The sequence below is a fragment of the Rutilus rutilus genome, assembly GCF_951802725.1.
Source record: "Rutilus rutilus genome assembly, chromosome: 14".
Classification (NCBI taxonomy): Eukaryota; Metazoa; Chordata; class Actinopteri; order Cypriniformes; family Leuciscidae; genus Rutilus; species Rutilus rutilus.
The window spans coordinates 4,660,966-4,681,271 of NC_140219.1; the positions used below are offsets into that span (position 1 = coordinate 4,660,966).

The 20,306-nt window shown below is 40.6% G+C and overlaps 6 protein-coding genes across 7 annotated transcripts in view; all 6 read right to left on the reverse strand.

Moving 5' to 3' along the window:
• LOC311303875 (protocadherin alpha-C2-like) overlaps positions 1-20,306 on the reverse strand; it is a 118,585-nt gene that overhangs the window by 55,431 nt on the left and 42,848 nt on the right. The gene's annotated exons all lie outside the window — the stretch shown is intronic.
• Positions 283-3,177, reverse strand: LOC311303901 (protocadherin alpha-3-like). The gene has a single exon (XM_084430650.1). The coding sequence runs from the start codon at positions 3,082-3,084 to the stop codon at positions 706-708; it is 2,379 nt and encodes a 792-aa protein (XP_084286776.1). The 5' UTR covers positions 3,085-3,177; the 3' UTR covers positions 283-705.
• LOC311304107 (protocadherin alpha-3-like) lies at positions 3,998-6,488 on the reverse strand (the record flags this gene model as incomplete). The annotated part of the gene is made up of 1 exon (XM_084430970.1): positions 3,998-6,488. Exon 1 carries the CDS (start codon positions 6,383-6,385, stop codon positions 3,998-4,000), a length of 2,388 nt encoding a protein of 795 aa, XP_084287096.1. The 5' UTR covers positions 6,386-6,488.
• On the reverse strand, positions 6,717-9,649 carry LOC311303898 (protocadherin alpha-5-like). The gene has a single exon (XM_084430647.1). The coding sequence runs from the start codon at positions 9,570-9,572 to the stop codon at positions 7,185-7,187; it is 2,388 nt and encodes a 795-aa protein (XP_084286773.1). The 5' UTR covers positions 9,573-9,649; the 3' UTR covers positions 6,717-7,184.
• Positions 9,705-16,499, reverse strand: LOC311304109 (protocadherin alpha-3-like; the record flags this gene model as incomplete). The annotated part of the gene is made up of 3 exons (XM_084430972.1): positions 15,640-16,499; positions 10,511-12,225; positions 9,705-9,713 (listed from the first exon to the last, which is right to left on the reverse strand). The coding sequence occupies exons 1-3, from the start codon at positions 16,301-16,303 to the stop codon at positions 9,705-9,707; spliced, it is 2,388 nt and encodes a 795-aa protein (XP_084287098.1). The 5' UTR covers positions 16,304-16,499.
• Positions 17,212-20,096, reverse strand: LOC311303893 (protocadherin alpha-3-like). The gene has a single exon (XM_084430642.1). The coding sequence runs from the start codon at positions 19,831-19,833 to the stop codon at positions 17,434-17,436; it is 2,400 nt and encodes a 799-aa protein (XP_084286768.1). The 5' UTR covers positions 19,834-20,096; the 3' UTR covers positions 17,212-17,433.

A 20,306-nucleotide genomic window follows, 5' to 3' on the forward strand; every position in this document is an offset into this window, starting at 1 on the left:
AAATAAATAAACTGTAAATATATCATTACTTCTATAAATAATCAACCAGAATAAAATAGTTCTATATAAAAATGGTTTAAAACTGTTTCAAATGTATGGCAAATAAACGAATTATTTAAAATGTCAATTAAAATATTACTTGAACACCACAAAGACTCACTAAAATATATTGACTTTCAGAACATATATAGGAAAAATGTTTGAAGATGAAACGCGTGTAAAAAGAGTAAGTTTATGATGCAAACCATTTAGAGTATTAAGCAGCATGTGTGTTTTGGTGAGTGTGTCACCTCGTGCCAAAAGAAATTTCCCCTTTTCTTTTAACCTGTATAGCGCAATATAAACGTTATCATTCCAACAATGTAGGGAAAAAAAAATAAACATTAGACGTTTCATGCCTGATACGCCGTGACAAATATCTGTTATTTGGACGGGCGGTGTTCAGTACCATGAACAGCTCCAATTCCACTTTTACAATAAACCATATAGAACAACGCTTGCCCACTATGCAATAAATACACAAGTTCCATGTTTTATGTGCACTCTAAAAAAAACACACAAATATTTTATATAAAAAAAAAAAAAAAAAAAAAATCTACCCAAATAATTAAGACTGACAACAGGAAGGATGCCAGTTAGATATGTACATCAAAATCGGAGCAAATACTTAATTCACCAATAAAACAAAACATGTAGGCTATTAACTTATCTTACCTTCTCTTTATTAGGGAGTGTTTGTGTTCTGGTAAAAGTGTCTCCTCCATTAATACTGATCAGTTCTGCATCTGCAGGAGGAAATTGCGCGGGGAAAACCACTACGTCACTCTTCAGTGTGTCCGAGCTAAAACACACGTCATACTGCTGAGTAGCTTTGGAGTAAGACCAGCTCCCGTCAGGGTGTGTGGTGATCATCGGTGCGCTGTACCTGCCCAAACTGCCGTCTGTCCTGTGGCATTTTACAGCTATCAAAGTGATGAGGCTCAGTAAAAATATGACGGACACACACACAATGGCGATCAGCAAATACAGATTTAAATCCGAGAAACTCTCCTCCTTTATCGGCGCATGTCTGAATGGAGTCTTGACGTCACCTGCGCTTTCAACAACCACAACATCAATAGACACAGTCGCTGACAGTGAGGGCTCTCCGTTATCACAAACCAAAATGACCAACGGGTGAGTTTTCAGGTCATTGTCACTCATTCTCCTCTTAGTCCTGATCTCCCCGCTGCTGGTTCCGATTCGGAACAGATTGTTTCCTTTGGGTTCAGAGATGTGGTAAGACAGCAGGGCATTGTAACCAGAATCTGCATCTACAGCCCTGATCTTGGCCACAAAGTAGCCCGCGTCAGCAGAATAGGGAATGTTCTCTGTGTTAACGGAACCGAGCTCGGAATAGGGCGCGAGAATCCCGGGACTGTTGTCATTCTCATCCAGGATAAAAACATTTACAGTCACGTTACTGCTGAGAGGAGGAACACCAGAGTCTGTGGCCTGAACTTTAAACTGAAATGTTTTGATCTCCTCATAGTTAAACGACTGCAAACTGTGTATATCTCCACTGTCAGAGTTAATGTTGATCATGGATGTTACCGGGCCGCTTTTAGAGCTTTCTAGTAAAGAATATGTTATCCGGGCATTATCACCTACATCAGGATCTAAAGCAGAGACTGTATGAATAACAGCTCCAATCTGACTGTTCTCTTTCACATAGACATTAATGACGGGCTCTGGAAAGCGCGGCGCGTTGTCATTCACATCAGAAACGTGTACAGCAATGACACTGGTGCTGGAGAGAGGCGGAGTCCCTTCATCAGTAGCTGTGATGGTCACGTTATACACGGATGCGCGCTCTCTGTCTAGTGGGCCGTTTACTACCAGAGAATATTTATTTTTGTAAGTATTTTGTACTTTGAATGGTACAGAATCGCGTATCTTAAGAATTACAGCACCGTTTTTAGCCGCATCCCCGTCTTTAACAGTTATCAACCCCACCATTGTATCCGCTCCAGCGTCCTCTCTCACAGTTTCAGCGAGAGATGTCACTGATATGTCAGGTATATTATCGTTAATATCGATAATTTCAATTAAAACTTTACAGTGAGCCACTCTTGGGTTTGGGCCTTTATCTTTTGCCTGGACACGTATTTCAATTGCAGCATATTCTTCGTAGTCTATATTGCCTTGGACAGATATCAAACCGGAAGTGGAATCTATAGCAAATGGCATTGTGTTTTTGTTAGAGTCATGATTGAGAAGAGAATAAACTACTTCGCCGTTCAGACCCTCATCTAAATCATTCGCATGAACACTTATAACTGATGTACCATGTGGCGCATTCTCACTCACACGAGCTTTATAAAGTGATTTACTAAATACCGGAATGTTATCATTTACATCCTCAACATTTACGGTTATCTCCATTGTTCCTGATCTTGGAGGTTTTCCTCCGTCTAGAGCGGTCAATGTGAGATGAATTAAATGCTGTTTCTCTCGATCTAAAGCTTTCTGCAGCACTAACTCAGCAGAAACACTCTGCTCTCCTGCGCTCTGTACATCGAGAGAAAAGTGTTCATTTGGACTCAGTTTGTAGCTCTTTATAGAATTACTGCCCACATCTGCGTCAAACGCGTTCTGTAATGGAAACCTATCCCCTGGCAATGCCAGCTCTGAAATATTCAGATATTTTTTTTCGGAGGCAAATGCAGGTGCATTATCATTTATATCTAAAACGTTTACTTCAAAACGGTACATATTCAACGGAGAATTTACAATGGCCTCCAGTTCCACCACACATTTTAAGCTTCGTCCGCATAGCTCCTCTCTATCTATTCTGTCTTTAATATGAAGTGTTCCCGTCTTTCGATTTAGGTCGAAATATCTCTCATTCTGACCTGAAACGATACGAAATCCCCGAAGCTCCAGATCGTCTAAATTCAGGCTGAAGTCCTTTGCTAAATTCCCGACAGTTGTCCCCGGTTTTGCCTCCTCCGACACGGAATACATAATCTGGCCATTAGAGAATTTCCAAATGCAAAAACATACAATGAGAAAGATCGACGTCTTTTGTCGTTGTCGCACCATTGTATCTATATTCCGTAACCATAGCCGTTTGAAAACAAACAGGTATTTCCAGAGGCAAGCACAAAACTGTGAATCTCTATCAAACACGGACCGAAGACTGGAGAACAAAGCGCTCCGCAAGAAACAAAATACTCCCCAAACAGGGAGGAGCTTTGAAAAAGATGAACATTGAAATGTGTAGAGTCATAGTGACATCTTGTGGAAAAAGATAAAATAAAATATAGGCATGCTGTACAGCGTGATAAAAAATGTGAATGCTGTTTTCAGAAATATTTTCAATAATATACTGAGACTTTTCTTTCTCTCAAATCAGCTGAAGATTAGGGCACGTTTTATTTATTATCTTTTTTAAATAAATAAATAAATAAATAAATAAATATATATATATATTTTTTTTTTTAAACGTTAAATTGTATACACGATTACACACACACACACACACACACACACACACACACATATATATATATATAATTATTATTATTATTATTATTATTATTATTTTTTTTTTTAAAATAGCTTATATATGCCCATTTTTCGTCATTTTAAGTTTATCTACTGTATATGTATATATAACTATAACTTAAAGGGGACTAATAATTCAACCTAAAATTAAATAAAAACATTAAATATCACTGCAAGAAGGGACACCACCCTGTCACGCAAATAGGAAATGAGATACACTTCAGGACCTCGGACAGTTACAAGAGTGGCTACAAAACCATCAGCACAGAGCGCAAAACACAATGAGCAAATCAATACAATCAATTAAATTAGCTGATCAAGGAAATGCACATAAATGGAATTATAAAAGAACATGAGGCCACGAAGAGGAGTAATGCTCTGAACAGTACAAAACCCAATATTCCATATGCTTAGGCATAAATATTTTGCAACTTAGTGTCATTAAATGCTAATATCTTACCTTTTCTTTATTAGGGAGTGTTTGTGTTCTGGTAAAAGTGTCTCCTCCATTAATACTGATCAGTTCTGCATCTGCAGGCGGAAATTGCGCAGGGAAAACCACTACGTCACTCTTCAGTGTGTCCGAGCTAAAACACACGTCATACTGCTGAGTAGCTTTGGAGTAAGACCAGCTCCCGTCAGGATGTGTGGTGATCATCGGGGCGCTGTACCTGCCCAAACTGCCGTCTGTCCTGTGGCATTTTACAGCTATCAAACTGATGAGGCTCAGTAAAAAGATGACGGACACACACACAATGGCGATCAGCAAATACAGATTTAAATCCGAGAAACTCTCCTCCTTTATCGGCGCATGTCTGAATGGAGTCTTGACGTCACCTGCGCTTTCAACAACCACAACATCAATAGACACAGTCGCTGACAGTGAGGGCTCTCCGTTATCACAAATCAAAATGACCAACGGGTGAGTTTTCAGGTCATTGTCACTCATTCTCCTCTTAGTCCTGATCTCCCCGCTGCTGGTTCCGATTCGGAACAGATTGTTTCCTTTGGGTTCAGAGATGTGGTAAGACAGCAGCGCATTGTAACCAGAATCTGCATCTACAGCCCTGATCTTGGCCACAAAGTAGCCCGCGTCAGCAGAATAGGGAATGTTCTCTGTGTTAACGGAACCGAGCTCGGAATAGGGCGCGAGAATCCCGGGACTGTTGTCATTCTCATCCAGGATAAAAACATTTACAGTCACGTTACTGCTGAGAGGAGGAACACCAGAGTCTGTGGCCTGAACCTTAAACTGAAATGTTTTGATCTCCTCATAGTTAAACGACTGTAAACTGTGTATATCTCCACTGTCAGAGTTTATGTTGATCATGGATGTTACCGGGCCGCTTTTAGAGCTTTCTAGTAAAGAATATGTTATCCGGGCATTATCACCTACATCAGGATCTAAAGCAGATACTGTATGAATAACAGCTCCAATCTGACTGTTCTCTTTCACATAAACATTAATGACGGGCTCTGGAAAGCGCGGCGCGTTGTCATTCACATCAGAAACGTGTACAGCAATGACACTGGTGCTGGAGAGAGGCGGAGTCCCTTCATCAGTAGCTGTGATGGTCACGTTATACACGGACGCGCGCTCTCTGTCGAGAGATCCATCTACCACTAGAGAATATTTATTCTTATAGGTATTCTGTATGCGAAAAGGTGGAGAATTGCGTATCTTTAGAACAACTGCACCGTTTTTTCCACCGTCTCCGTCTTTAACGGTAACCAGTCCCACCATAGTACCAGCAGTAGCGTCTTCTCTCACCGTTTCAGCGAGAGATGTGACGGAAATTTCAGGTACATTATCATTAACATCAATAATTTCAACTAAAACTTTACAATGACTAGCCCTTGGTTTTGGGCCTTTGTCTTTTGCTTGGACGCGAATTTCTACGGCATTGCTTGCTTCGTAATCAATGTTCCCCACAACAGAGATGAGGCCACTGACAGAATCAATGTTAAAAGCATTAGCAACATTGTCATCATCACTGCGTATCATTGAATAAATAATTTCTCCGTTCAAGCCCTCGTCAGCGTCACTAGCGTGGACCGTGACAACAGAGGTGCCTGGAGGCGCATTTTCCATAATTCGTGTTTTGTAAAGAGATTGACTAAATACAGGGATGTTATCATTCACATCCTCCACATTAATAATAATTAGTGATGTTCCTGATCTTGGAGGTTTTCCCCCGTCTACAGCGGTCAGTGTGAGCTGGATCACAGGCTGTTTCTCTCGATCTAAAGCTTTCTGCAGCACTAACTCAGCAGACACACTCTGATCTCCTCCGCTCTGTACATCCAAAGAGAAATGCTCATTCGGGCTGAGCTTGTAGCTTTTCACCGAATTACTGCCCACATCCGCGTCAAACGCACTTGGTAAAGTAAATCTCTCGCCAGGGAAGGCTGATTCCACAATATTTAGTTCTGTTTTTGGTGACTTGAAAGTAGGAGTGTTATCGTTTATGTCTAAAACATTCACCTCCAGTCGATACATGTTTAATGGGGAGTTAACAATGGCTTCTAATTCCAAAGAGCATTTGCTGCTCCTTCCGCACAACTGTTCCCTGTCTATTCTCTCTTTGACGAGGAGAACACCACCTTTCAAATTAACATTGAAATACCTCTTATTTGGGCCTGAAACGATCTGAAACCCACGAAGCTCTAATTCCGGAAGATTTAGGTTCATATCCTTTGCTATATTTCCCACAGTGGTTCCCGGATCAGCCTCCTCTGATATTGAATACACAATCTGTCCATCGGTAATATTCCAAATGGAAAACGCTGCAATAAAATACATCCACGATTTAAATCCTTGTTTTGCCATTTTCATAATTCCTTTAAAATATCCGTTTCATCCATGCGGTAATAATCACCACAACGCCGTAATTCCTCACTGCTCCTGCAAAAACAGAGACACAGTAATGTGGCCTTTCACGAACAAAAGCATCACGTGATAAACCGAACCCTCCCTTAACCGAGGAGGAGCTTTACAGCCGAGGTCAGAGAAAATCTCAGTCTCTGACGACACCGCGCGGACAAATTGAGGCGAATTAGATAATAATTCAGTGAAAAGACAGCCAATGTCTAAAAGTGCCGTAGATGCATTTCAGAATTAATATTGTAGTCATATTATTTAACATTAATATTAATTGATGATTAAAATCTACCAAAACTTAACTGTATACGGTTTTATGGTTTTATTTTTTGTCAGTGCACATTGCACACACACACACACACACACACACACACACACACACACACACACACACACACAAACACACACACACACACACAAAAAAAAAGAAAAAAGAAAGACAAGAGGACAATTAAATTTCGTTACTTTGAAAAGCTGTACTATACGTGCCATTTGTTTCTCCTGATAAGACTTTTATCTCCCATCATGGCGTTCGGACGCGAGGTGTTCAGTACCTCGAACAGCTCCAAAAACATTTTAAGAATAAACCAGATCAAATAATGCAATGTCCACTGTGCAAAAACTTAAGCCTGCACTCTAAAATAATAAATAATCAAGACAACAGAGAGGATGCCAGTTAGATATTCTGCTCAAAATCGGAGCAAAGCCTCATATTGCCAGAAAAAAAAAGAATAAAAAAAAAAAAAGTATTATCTTATCTTACCTTTTCTTTATTAGGGAGTGTTTGTGTTCTGGTAAAAGTGTCTCCTCCATTAATACTGATCAGTTCTGCATCTGCAGGCGGAAATTGCGCAGGGAAAACCACTACGTCACTCTTCAGTGTGTCCGAGCTAAAACACACGTCATACTGCTGAGTAGCTTTGGAGTAAGACCAGCTCCCGTCAGGGTGTGTGGTGATCATCGGGGCGCCGTACCTGCCCAAACTGCCGTCTGTCCTGTGGCATTTTACAGCTATCAAACTGATGAGGCTCAGTAAAAAGATGACGGACACACACACAATGGCGATCAGCAAATACAGATTTAAATCCGAGAAACTCTCCTCCTTTATCGGCGCATGTCTGAATGGAGTCTTGACGTCACCTGCGCTTTCAACAACCACAACATCAATAGACACAGTCGCTGACAGTGAGGGCTCTCCGTTATCACAAACCAAAATGACCAACGGGTGAGTTTTCAGGTCATTGTCACTCATTCTCCTCTTAGTCCTGATCTCCCCGCTGCTGGTTCCGATTCGGAACAGATTGTTTCCTTTGGGTTCAGAGATGTGGAAAGACAGCAGCGCATTGTAACCAGAATCTGCATCTACAGCCCTGATCTTGGCCACAAAGTAGCCCGCGTCAGCAGAATAGGGAATGTTCTCCGTGTTAACGGAACCGAGCTCTGAATAGGGCGCGAGAATCCCGGGACTGTTGTCATTCTCATACAGGATAAAAACATTTACAGTCACGTTACTGCTGAGAGGAGGAACACCAGAGTCTGTGGCCTGAACTTTAAACTGAAATGTTTTGATCTCCTCATAGTTAAACGACTGTAAACTGTGTATATCTCCACTGTCAGAGTTTATGTTGATCATGGATGTTACCGGGCCGCTTTTAGAGCTTTCTAGTAAAGAATATGTTATCCGGGCATTATCACCTACATCAGGATCTAAAGCAGAGACTGTATGGATAACAGCTCCAATCTGACTGTTCTCTTTCACATAAACATTAATGACGGGCTCTGGAAAGCGCGGGGCGTTGTCATTCACATCAGAAACGTGTACAGCAATGACACTGGTGCTGGAGAGAGGCGGAGTCCCTTCATCAGTAGCTGTGATGGTCACGTTATACACGGATGCGCGCTCTCTGTCGAGAGGTCCATCTACCACTAGAGAATATTTATTTTTATAGGTGTTCTGTAATCCAAACGGAAGGGAATCAATTATTTTCAATTTTACAGATCCATTTTCCCCAGAATCGCTATCTTTTACTGTAATCAGACCGACCATTGTCCCTTTTGGTGAACCTTCCTTAACAACATTAACAAGAGACGTTACAGATATTTCAGGAATATTGTCGTTAACGTCCATTATTTCGACCAATACTTTACAATGAGCTGCTCTTGGAGTCGAGCCTTTGTCTCTGGCCTGAACACGAATTTCAATAGCATTGTTTGACTCGTGGTCTAATTTACTCTTAACTGTTATTTCACCAGTCACTTGATTAATTGCGAAAGATTCGATGTGTTTATCATTGACATGTTTTATGAATGCATATACTACCTCTCCATTGATCCCATCGTCCGCATCACTCGCATGTACTGTGATAACGGAAGTTCCAATGGGAGCATTTTCTGGAATTCGCGCTTTGTAAAGTGACTTTGTGAAATAAGGGATATTATCGTTTACGTCTATTATATTAGCAATTATATTTATTGTCCCTGTCCTTGGAGGTTTTCCTCCGTCTACAGCAGTCAGTGTGAGCTGGATCACAGGCTGTTTCTCTCGATCTAAAGCTTTCTGCAGAACTAACTCAGCAGTCACACTCTGCTCTCCTCCATTCTGTACATCCAGAGAAAAGTGTTCATTCGGACTCAGCTTGTAGCTTTTTACTGAATTACTGCCCACATCCGCATCATCAGCACTTGGTAACGCATATTTTTCACCTATAAATGCCGCCTCAGATACATTTAATTGTAACGACGAGGAGTGAAATGTGGGAGAATTGTCGTTTATATCTAATATATTTACTTCAAATCGGTACATGTTCAATGGCGAATTAACAATGGCCTCCAATTCTAAGGCACATTTTAAGTTGCGTTCGCATAGCTCCTCTCGGTCTATTTTCTCTTTAATTTGCAGTATTCCCGTTTTCATATTTACATCGAAATACCTCTTGTTGGGTCCAGAAGCGATCTGAAATCCACGGTTCTCCAGTTCTTGCAAATTAAGGTTTAAATCTTTGGCTATATTGCCAACGGTAGTCCCAGGACTGGCCTCCTCCGACACAGAAAACACAATTTGCCCAGAAAACATCCTCGGAAGGAAATAAAACACAGTCAGATATATCCACAATATATTTCGTTCCTTTAGTGAATTCGCCATGATCCGTCAACACCACATCCAGAGGACAAACTAAACACATTCGCACACTGTTGTAGTAAAATAAACCATGTACTGCGCGGCGAATCAGAAATCCTCTATTGTGGCTTCTCACGAACAAAGTACTGCTCGAGCTCAAACGCCCTGCCCCAAAACAGGGAGGAGTCTCTACGAGAATGATAAAAATAATAATATTTCAAGGCAGGTCGCTGATGACACCTTGTGGATGTACATAGCTAGTGTGGAACAGAGAAAAAATATATATATTGCAAGGCTAAATATGTTTTAAGTACAATGGACAAAGTCTGTCTGAACCTGTACTGTTGAACGTGAGCGACAATGTCTCTTTGTGAGACATTTTTGCTGAGCAAGAGTTGAACAAAACTAAAGGAAACACATTGTAATAAAAAAAAATAAAAAAAATTTATAAAAACATCAACCTCCAAATGCAAAGATTATAAAATGGTAACTGGATAAAAATAAATCCAATAAATCAGTGTAAAATACTAAAATACTTTATAATTATATATATATATATATATATATATATATATATATATATATATGATTAATAATCTAATATTTATTCATGAGGAAAATTTGTGTGACATGAGTTTAAAAAGCCAATAGACACAAACGCTCATGTAGTTTACATGCTGCAATTAAAAACAGCCAAACCGCAATTTTACTACATAAAAACAAGTGCTAAAATTACTAAACAAATAAAGCAATCTGTAAAATCCATGATCGTAATGTCTTTGAAATTGATAGTCAGTGACATCAGCACCATGGACAGCACAAACTACAGGGGAAAAAAACTCTTGGCAAAGAGCAAACACACACTAAAAGATTTAGCTTATATGGAATGTAAATGAGAATCTACCTGCCAGCAAGCCACCTAGTAAAAGTCAAAAATTTAATAACGATTTTGAATGTCTTACCTTCTCTTTATTAGGGAGTGTTTGTGTTCTGGTAAAAGTGTCTCCTCCATTAATACTGATCAGTTCTGCATCTGCAGGAGGAAATTGCGCAGGGAAAACCACTACGTCACTCTTCAGTGTGTCCGAGCTAAAACACACGTCATACTGCTGAGTAGCTTTGGAGTAAGACCAGCTCCCGTCAGGGTGTGTGGTGATCATCGGGGCGCTGTACCTGCCCAAACTGCCGTCTGTCCTGTGGCATTTTACAGCTATCAAACTGATGAGGCTCAGTAAAAAGATGACGGACACACACACAATGGCGATCAGCAAATACAGATTTAAATCCGAGAAACTCTCCTCCTTTATCGGCGCATGTCTGAATGGAGTCTTGACGTCACCTGCGCTTTCAACAACCACAACATCAATAGACACAGTCGCTGACAGTGAGGGCTCTCCGTTATCACAAACCAAAATGACCAACGGGTGAGTTTTCAGGTCATTGTCACTCATTCTCCTCTTAGTCCTGATCTCCCCGCTGCTGGTTCCGATTCGGAACAGATTGTTTCCTTTGGGTTCAGAGATGTGGTAAGACAGCAGCGCATTGTAACCAGAATCTGCATCTACAGCCCTGATCTTGGCCACAAAGTAGCCCGCGTCAGCAGAATAGGGAATGTTCTCAGTGTTAACGGAACCGAGCTCGGAATAGGGCGCGAGAATCCCGGGACTGTTGTCATTCTCATCCAGGATAAAAACATTTACAGTCACGTTACTGCTGAGAGGAGGAACACCAGAGTCTGTGGCCTGAACTTTAAACTGAAATGTTTTGATCTCCTCATAGTTAAACGTCTGTAAACTGTGTATATCTCCACTGTCAGAGTTTATGTTGATCATGGTTGTTACCGGGCCGCTTTTAGAGCTTTCTAGTAAAGAATATGTTATCCGGGCATTATCACCTACATCAGGATCTAAAGCAGATACTGTATGAATAACAGCTCCAATCTGACTGTTCTCTTTCACGTAAACATTAATGACGTGCTCTGGAAAGCGCGGCGCGTTGTCATTCACATCAGAAACGTGTACAGCAATGACACTGGTGCTGGAGAGAGGCGGAGTCCCTTCATCAGTAGCTGTGATGGTCACGTTATACACGGACGCGCGCTCTCTGTCGAGAGGTCCATTTACAACTAGAGAATAATAATTTTTGTAATTCGTCTCAAGTTTAAAAGGCACTTTGTTGGACACAACGCAACTAACTAAACCGTTTTTGCCACCGTCCCTGTCAATCACTGACACTAGAGCGACAGCAGTGCCAACACTGGCGTCCTCTTTCACTGTACTGAGGAGTGACGTCACGGTTATCTCTGGCTTATTGTCATTAATATCCAGCACCTCCACCAGGACTTTGCAGTGCGTGGACATCGGAGGCTGCCCTTTATCACTGGCCTGTGCGCGGATCTCAAATGCGTTGTTCTCCTCGAAATCTATATTGCCTTTGACTGTGATTGCGCCAGAATTCGGATCGATATCAAAAATCTGCAGGATTTTACTCTGATCTCTTTTGATTATTGAATAAACAATATCACTGTTACTGCCTTCATCCAGATCTGTTGCATTTAACACAACAATCGTCGTTCCAATAGCCACATTTTCAAAAACGGTTGTTTTATACAAAGGCTTACTAAAAACGGGAGTATTATCATTAATATCTAAAACTTTAATAATGATAAGAGATGTGCCTGTTTTAGAGGGGGTTCCTCCGTCTACAGCGGTCAGTGTGAGCTGGATCACAGGCTGTTTCTCTCGATCTAAAGCTTTCTGCAGCACTAACTCAGCAGACACACTCTGATCTCCTCCTTTGTGTACAGCTAACGTAAAATACTCATTCGAGCTAAGCTTGTAAGAATTTACTGAATTTTTCCCAACATCTGCGTCTGTAGCGTGATGGAGAGAGAATCTAACTCCGGGGAGGGTGCTTTCCGCAATGTCTAGCGTTTGTGATTTTTCGCTGAAAGACGGAGAATTGTCATTTACATCCACAATATTAACCTCTATTTGATAAAGCTTTAATGGATTGTTGATAACCGCTTCTACATTGACTGTACATTTAAGTGCTTTGGCACAAAGCTCCTCTCTGTCTATTCTTTCGCTTACATACAGAAACCCAGTTTTAAGATTTACCTCGAAATATTTTTTCTTGGATCCCGTGACAATCTGAAACATGCGCGACTCCAGTTCCTGAACATTAAGGTTTAGATCCTTAGCGATATTTCCCACGGATGTTCCCGGGTTCACCTCCTCTGAAACGGAATAAGAGAGCTGCCCTGACACCGCGTCCCAACAACACTCTAAAACAACGAACACAATACAGGTCACAATAGATTTCCTTCTGTACGTCGAGAGCATTGCGAAATCCGATTAAATCCGTGCAATAATCCACGAAATAAAAGACAGTATTCCAAGTCCATCAATGCGAATAAAGAAGAATTATACAATATTCCATTTTATCGAGTAGAAAACACGAGGCCTTCGTACACTCTCTTCTACATCCAGTCTCTCTGAAACAAAGCCCTGTGAAATCTCCTCCCCACTAAAACCAGGAGGAGCTTCAAGACACGGAGATAATTCGAGATTCAACGGTCTATAGCGACACCAGGCGGATTTATGAATAAATATATATATATATATAAATTAAGAAATAAATATCACAAATGGATCATCATGTCAAAATGCAGTTATTTGTGTTTTTTTTTTAACTAATAATATAAGAAATATTTTGAGATTTCTTTGTGTCAAAATATATGAGAGTATTTCAGGGCATTTTCGCCATCACAACATATATATATATATATATATATATATATATATATATATATATATATATAGCATTATATATATATATATATATATATATATTATTATTATTATTATTATTATTATTATTATTCATCAGCATTAATCTTTCATATGAAGAGAATGATATGCATTTTCAAACGACTTCACCAGATTTCATTATGAGCTACACGCTGTTATATAATATTACTCTCTTAGATTACTACAATGATGAGTTCACATAATTAAATTAATAAATTAGTAAATATATTAGCATACTTGTATTAGTAAAAAGAGTCACAGAAGTAGTTTTTGCACCGATTTGAATTTCAAACAAGCCGCCACCACAATCTAGTTCAGAACCACGGACAGCGCCACCAAAGCGCTACAACAATTTTTAATATATGATGATGTATTAAGCGATTCCTATAAGTCTAAATATTTCAGCAAAACACAATTAACGATTAAGCCACTTTTAACATTTTAAGTATCAAAATGTAATGGTGTTATTCAGTAAACAAGAACACAGGTCAATAAGAGGAAACACTAGAAGGTCCAGTAATTTTCTAAATAAAATAAAAATAATAGTTCAAATCCATAATCTCTTACCTTCTCTTTATTAGGGAGTGTTTGTGTTCTGGTAAAAGTGTCTCCTCCATTAATACTGATCAGTTCTGCATCTGCAGGAGGAAATTGCGCTGGGAAAACTACTACGTCACTCTTCAGTGTGTCCGAGCTAAAACACACGTCATACTGCTGAGTAGCTTTGGAGTAAGACCAGCTCCCGTCAGGGTGTGTGGTGATCATCGGGGCGCCGTACCTGCCCAAACTGCCGTCTGTCCTGTGGCATTTTACAGCTATCAAACTGATGAGGCTCAGTAAAAAGATGACGGACACACACACAATGGCGATCAGCAAATACAGATTTAAATCCGAGAAACTCTCCTCCTTTATCGGCGCATGTCTGAATGGAGTCTTGACGTCACCTGCGCTTTCAACAACCACAACATCAATAGACACAGTCGCTGACAGTGAGGGCTCTCCGTTATCACAAACCAAAATGACCAACGGGTGAGTTTTCAGGTCATTGTCACTCATTCTCCTCTTAGTCCTGATCTCCCCGCTGCTGGTTCCGATTCGGAACAGATTGTTTCCTTTGGGTTCAGAGATGTGGAAAGACAGCAGCGCATTGTAACCAGAATCTGCATCTACAGCCCTGATCTTGGCCACAAAGTAGCCCGCGTCAGCAGAATAGGGAATGTTCTCAGTGTTAACGGAACCGAGCTCGGAATAGGGCGCGAGAATCCCGGGACTGTTGTCATTCTCATCCAGAATGAAAACATTTACAGTCACGTTACTGCTGAGAGGAGGAACACCAGAGTCTGTGCCCTGAACTTTAAACTGAAATGTTTTGATCTCCTCATAGTTAAACGACTGTAAACTTTGTATATCTCCACTGTCAGAATTTATGTTGATCATGGATGTTACCGGGCCGCTTTTAGAGCTTTCTAGTAAAGAATATGTTATCCGGGCATTATCACCTACATCAGGATCTAAAGCAGATACTGTATGAATAACAGCTCCAATCTGACTGTTCTCTTTCACATAAACATTAATGACGGGCTCTGGAAAGCGCGGCGCGTTGTCATTCACATCAGAAACGTGTACAGCAATGACACTGGTGCTGGAGAGAGGCGGAGTCCCTTCATCAGAAGCTGTGATGGTCACGTTATACACGGACGCGCGCTCTCTGTCGAGAGGTCCATCTACCACTAAGGAATATCTGTTTTTATAAGTATTCTCTAATTTAAATTTTACCGAGTCTTTTATTTTAAGCTGCAGTACACCATTTTTACCAGCGTCGCCATCTTTTACTGTGATTAATCCCACCATTGTACCTGGAGACGAATCCTCTCTCACTTCATTTAGCAAAGACATTATGCTTATTTCTGGTACGTTATCATTTACATCAATTATTTCGATTAAGACTTTACAATATGATGCTCGTGGATTTTGTCCTTTATCCTCGGCCTGAACGCGAATCTCAACTGCAGGAGATTCTTCGTAATCTACTGGGCCTTTGACAGTTATTTCGCCAGTAACTGGGTTGATTGAAAAAGCGTTTACACTGTTATCATTATGATTTATAAACGAGTATATGACTTCGCCATTAAGACCCTCGTCTGCATCTTTTGCGTTCACTGTGATCACAGAAGCACCGATAGGTGAATTCTCTGCTATTTGCGCTTTATAAAGTGGCTTGTCGAACACAGGAATATTATCGTTCACATCTACTACATTAACTATTATCTGTGTCGTACCAAACTTTGGAGGTTTCCCTCCGTCTATAGCAGTCAGTGTGAGCTGGATTATCGCTTGTTTCTCTCGATCTAAAGCTTTCTGCAGCACTAACTCAGCATACACACTCTGCTCTCCTCCGCTCTGTACATCCAGAGAAAAGTGTTCATTTGAGCTCAGCTTGTAGCTTTTAACTGAATTTACTCCAACATCAAGATCGAATGCACTTGGTAATGCAAATCTCTGCCCAGGGTATGTCAGTTCAGAAATATTAAGATATAGTTTTGAGGTGCGAAATACCGGTGCATTGTCGTTAACATCTAAAATATTTACCTCAAATCTGTATATGTTCATTGGCGCAGTAACAATGGCCTCCAACTCTAAAGCGCATTTAGAGCTCCGACCACACAGCTCCTCTCTGTCTATCTTTTCTCTAACAAAGAGAACTCCATTCTTTGCATTTAGATCAAAATATCTTTTGTTGGGCCCTGTGACGATTTGAAATCCTCTTCTCTCAAGGTCTTGTACATTCAGGTTTAGATCCTTTGCTAAATTTCCTACCGTGGTCCCGGTGTTCACCTCCTCCGACACAGAATAAACAATCTGGCCGTCTGCGTAATTCCAGTTATTCAAGAAAAACACAATAAAGATCCATTTAAAGCACCAAAGGTCATCTGTTATGGCCATATTTCCTCCCGTTAGTAAGACTGGCGGTTATACAAGAAAAACATAATTTGTATATTCCATAACAGGCTTACTGCTTTCGCAAAGACACCGGGATAGCAACTCCAAGGCGGACAGGGCTCTCGAACAAAGACCTCTGACGAGGCGAGGATCCCTGCCCAACGAAAGGAGGAGCTTCACAAAGACACTAAAAAACTTACATGGGTTGCCAGTGACATCGTGTGGACAAACATGCTCAATATGCAACATTTTCTGATCACAAAACTGCATACCATGCTAAAAAAAGATAATGCTGAGAAGAATCCATCAGATATTTACATTTACATTTACATTTACATTTAGTCATTTAGCAGACGCTTTTATCCAAAGCGACTTACAAATCAGGACTAAATTAAGCGAGTCATCATGAAGAGGCAAAAGACAACAACAACGCAAGAAGTGTTCAGAATACGAAGTTCAGGCATTAGTTCAGATATTGATAAATAAAACAAAAGCTACCCATCGCCATCACATAATTTTATATACTTTGAAAACATATTATTAGGCCTGCACAAAGGATTAAATCCGGATAATGACAGAGAAACATAATCTTTGTCTAAGTATAAAAATTATTGTTAGTATTATTATTATTGTTGTTGTTAAAATTGTAAGCAATTGGACCGCTCTTGAAATAACTTTCAACACCACGAAATAAACATAATCAGCAGATTATGGAAAAAAGCCAGAAAATAATCAAAACACACATTTGGTGGAATTATGTACACACACACATACATACATAATGCGCGCGCGTCTTGTTCGCTATCTATGTGTGGACTCGCCATAGAAGTGTTGGTTTTTATACTGTACAAACTGTAAATTGTCTCCCCTTACACTAACCCTACCACTAAACCAACCCATCACACAAAACTTTCTGCTTTTTTACATAAAAAAAAACAAACAAAAAAAAAACATTTCTATCTGTATGATTTATAAGCTTGTTTCCTCATGGGGACCTCAATTTAGGTCCCCAAGGTGACACGAGCACCATGAGTCAGTGAGCATTCAGGTTGAAGTCCCCACTGGGAGAGAAAAACATGCGCACACACACCTGCTAAATTCTTGATATAAAAACAAGATACAAACATCTCACTTCAGAAAACGGGACTTACCTTTTCTTTATTAGGGAGTGTTTGTGTTCTGGTAAAAGTGTCTCCTCCATTAATACTGATCAGTTCTGCATCTGCAGGCGGAAAATGCGCAGGGAAAACCACTACGTCACTCTTCAGTGTGTCCGAGCTAAAACACACGTCATACTGCTGAGTAGCTTTGGAGTAAGACCAGCTCCCGTCAGGGTGTGTGGTGATCATCGGGGCGCTGTACCTGCCCAAACTGCCGTCTGTCCTGTGGCATTTTACAGCTATCAAACTGATGAGGCTCAGTAAAAAGATGACGGACACACACACAATGGCGATCAGCAAATACAGATTTAAATCCGAGAAACTCTCCTCCTTTATCGGCGCATGTCTGAATGGAGTCTTGACGTCACCTGCGCTTTCAACAACCACAACATCAATAGACACAGTCGCTGACAGTGAGGGCTCTCCGTTATCACAAACCAAAATGACCAACGGGTGAGTTTTCAGGTCATTGTCACTCATTCTCCTCTTAGTCCTGATCTCCCCGCTGCTGGTTCCGATTCGGAACAGATTGTTTCCTTTGGGTTCAGAGATGTGGAAAGACAGCAGCGCATTGTAACCAGAATCTGCATCTACAGCCCTGATCTTGGCCACAAAGTAGCCCGCTTCAGCAGAATAGGGAATGTTCTCAGTGTTAACGGAACCGAGCTCGGAATAGGGCGCGAGAATCCCGGGACTGTTGTCATTCTCATCCAGGATAAAAACATTTACAGTCACGTTACTGCTGAGAGGAGGAACACCAGAGTCTGTGGCCTGAACTTTAAACTGAAATGTTTTGATCTCCTCATAGTTAAACGACTGTAAACTGTGTATATCTCCACTGTCAGAGTTTATGTTGATCATGGTTGTTACCGGGCCGCTTTTAGAGCTGTCTAGTAAAGAATATGTTATCCGGGCATTATCACCTACATCAGGATCTAAAGCAGATACTGTATGAATAACAGCTCCAATCTGACTGTTCTCTTTCACATAAACATTAATGACGGGCTCTGGAAAGCGCGGCGCGTTGTCATTCACATCAGAAACGTGTACAGCAATGACACTGGTGCTGGAGAGAGGCGGAGTCCCTTCATCAGTAGCTGTGATGGTCACGGTATACACGGACGCGCGCTCTCTGTCTAAAGGTCCATTTACAACTAGAGAATAATAATTTTTGTAATTCGTCTCAAGTTTAAAAGGCACTTTGTTGGACACAACGCAACTGACTAAACCGTTTTTGCCACCGTCCCTGTCAATCACTGACACTAGAGCGACAGCAGTGCCAATACTGGCGTCCTCTTTCACTGTACTGAGGAGTGACGTCACGGTTATCTCTGGCTTATTGTCATTAATATCCAGCACCTCCACCAGGACTTTGCAGTGCGTGGACATCGGAGGCTGCCCTTTATCACTGGCCTGTGCGCGGATCTCAAATGCATTGTTCTCCTCGAAATCTATATTGCCTTTGACTGTGATTGCACCAGTATTCGGATTAATATCAAAAATCTGCAGGATTTTACTCTGATCTCTTTTGATTATTGAATAAACAATATCACTGTTACTGCCTTCATCCATGTCTGTTGCATTTAACACAGCAACTGTCGTTCCAATAGCCACATTTTCAAAAACGGTTGTTTTATATAAAGGCTTACTAAAAACGGGAGTATTATCGTTATTATCTAAAACTTTAATAATGATAAGAGATGTGCCTGTTTTAGAGGGGGTTCCTCCGTCTACAGCGGTCAGTGTGAGCTGGATCACAGGCTGTTTCTCTCGATCTAAAGCTTTCTGCAGCACTAACTCAGCAGACACACTCTGATCTCCTCCTTTATGTACAGCTAACGAAAAATACTCATTCGAGCTAAGCTTGTAAGAATTTACTGAATTTTTCCCAACATCTGCGTCTGTAGCGTGATGGAGAGAGAATCTAACTCCGGGGAGGGTGCTTTCCGCAATGTCTAGCGTTTGTGATTTTTCGCTGAAAGACGGAGAATTGTCATTTACATCCACAATATTAACCTCTATTTGATAAAGCTTTAATGGATTGTTGATAACCGCTTCTACATTGACTGTACATTTAAGTGCTTTGGCACAAAGCTCCTCTCGGTCTATTCTTTCGCTTACATACAGAAACCCAGTTTTAAGATTTACCTCGAAATATTTTTTCTTGGATCCCGTGACAATCTGAAACATGCGCGACTCCAGTTCCTGAACATTAAGGTTTAGATCCTTAGCGATATTTCCCACGGATGTTCCCGGATTCACCTCCTCTGAAACGGAATAAGAGAGCTGCCCTGACACCGCGTCCCAACAACACTCTAAAACAACGAACACAATACAGGTCACAATAGATTTCCTTCTGTACGTCGAGAGCATTGCGACATCCGATGAAATCCGTGCAATAATCCACGAAATAAAAGACTATTCCAAGTTCCTCAATTCGAGTAAAGAAGTATAATATTCCATTTTATCTAGGAGAAAACACGAGGCCTTCGTACACTCTCTTCTACATCCAGTCTCTCTGAAACAAAGCAATGTGAAGTCTCCTCCCCACTAAAACCAGGAGGAGCTTCAAGACAAGGGATATAATTCGAGATTCAACGGTCTGTAGTGACACCAAGCGGATTTATGAATGAATGTCTAGCAAAAAATAAATAAATAATTAAAAATAAAAATAATGATTACACCATTTCACATATGGATTATATCATACCGAATTGCAGTTAGATGTTATATTTCAAAGGATATTCAATTAGACGAAAAAAAAAGAAGATATTTCAGAGTGAACATATGAGAGGACTTTAGGACGTTTTCACTATCAAAACAAGCAAGTTTTTTCATTTTCGTTT

Bases quoted from the DNA above. Each gene is read 5' to 3' on its own strand.
- LOC311303901 (XM_084430650.1), bottom strand. From the start codon at position 3,084: ATGGTGCGACAACGACAAAAGACGTCGATCTTTCTCATTGTATGTTTT.
- LOC311303898 (XM_084430647.1), bottom strand. From the start codon at position 9,572: ATGGCGAATTCACTAAAGGAACGAAATATATTGTGGATATATCTGACT.
- LOC311303893 (XM_084430642.1), bottom strand. From the start codon at position 19,833: ATGCTCTCGACGTACAGAAGGAAATCTATTGTGACCTGTATTGTGTTC.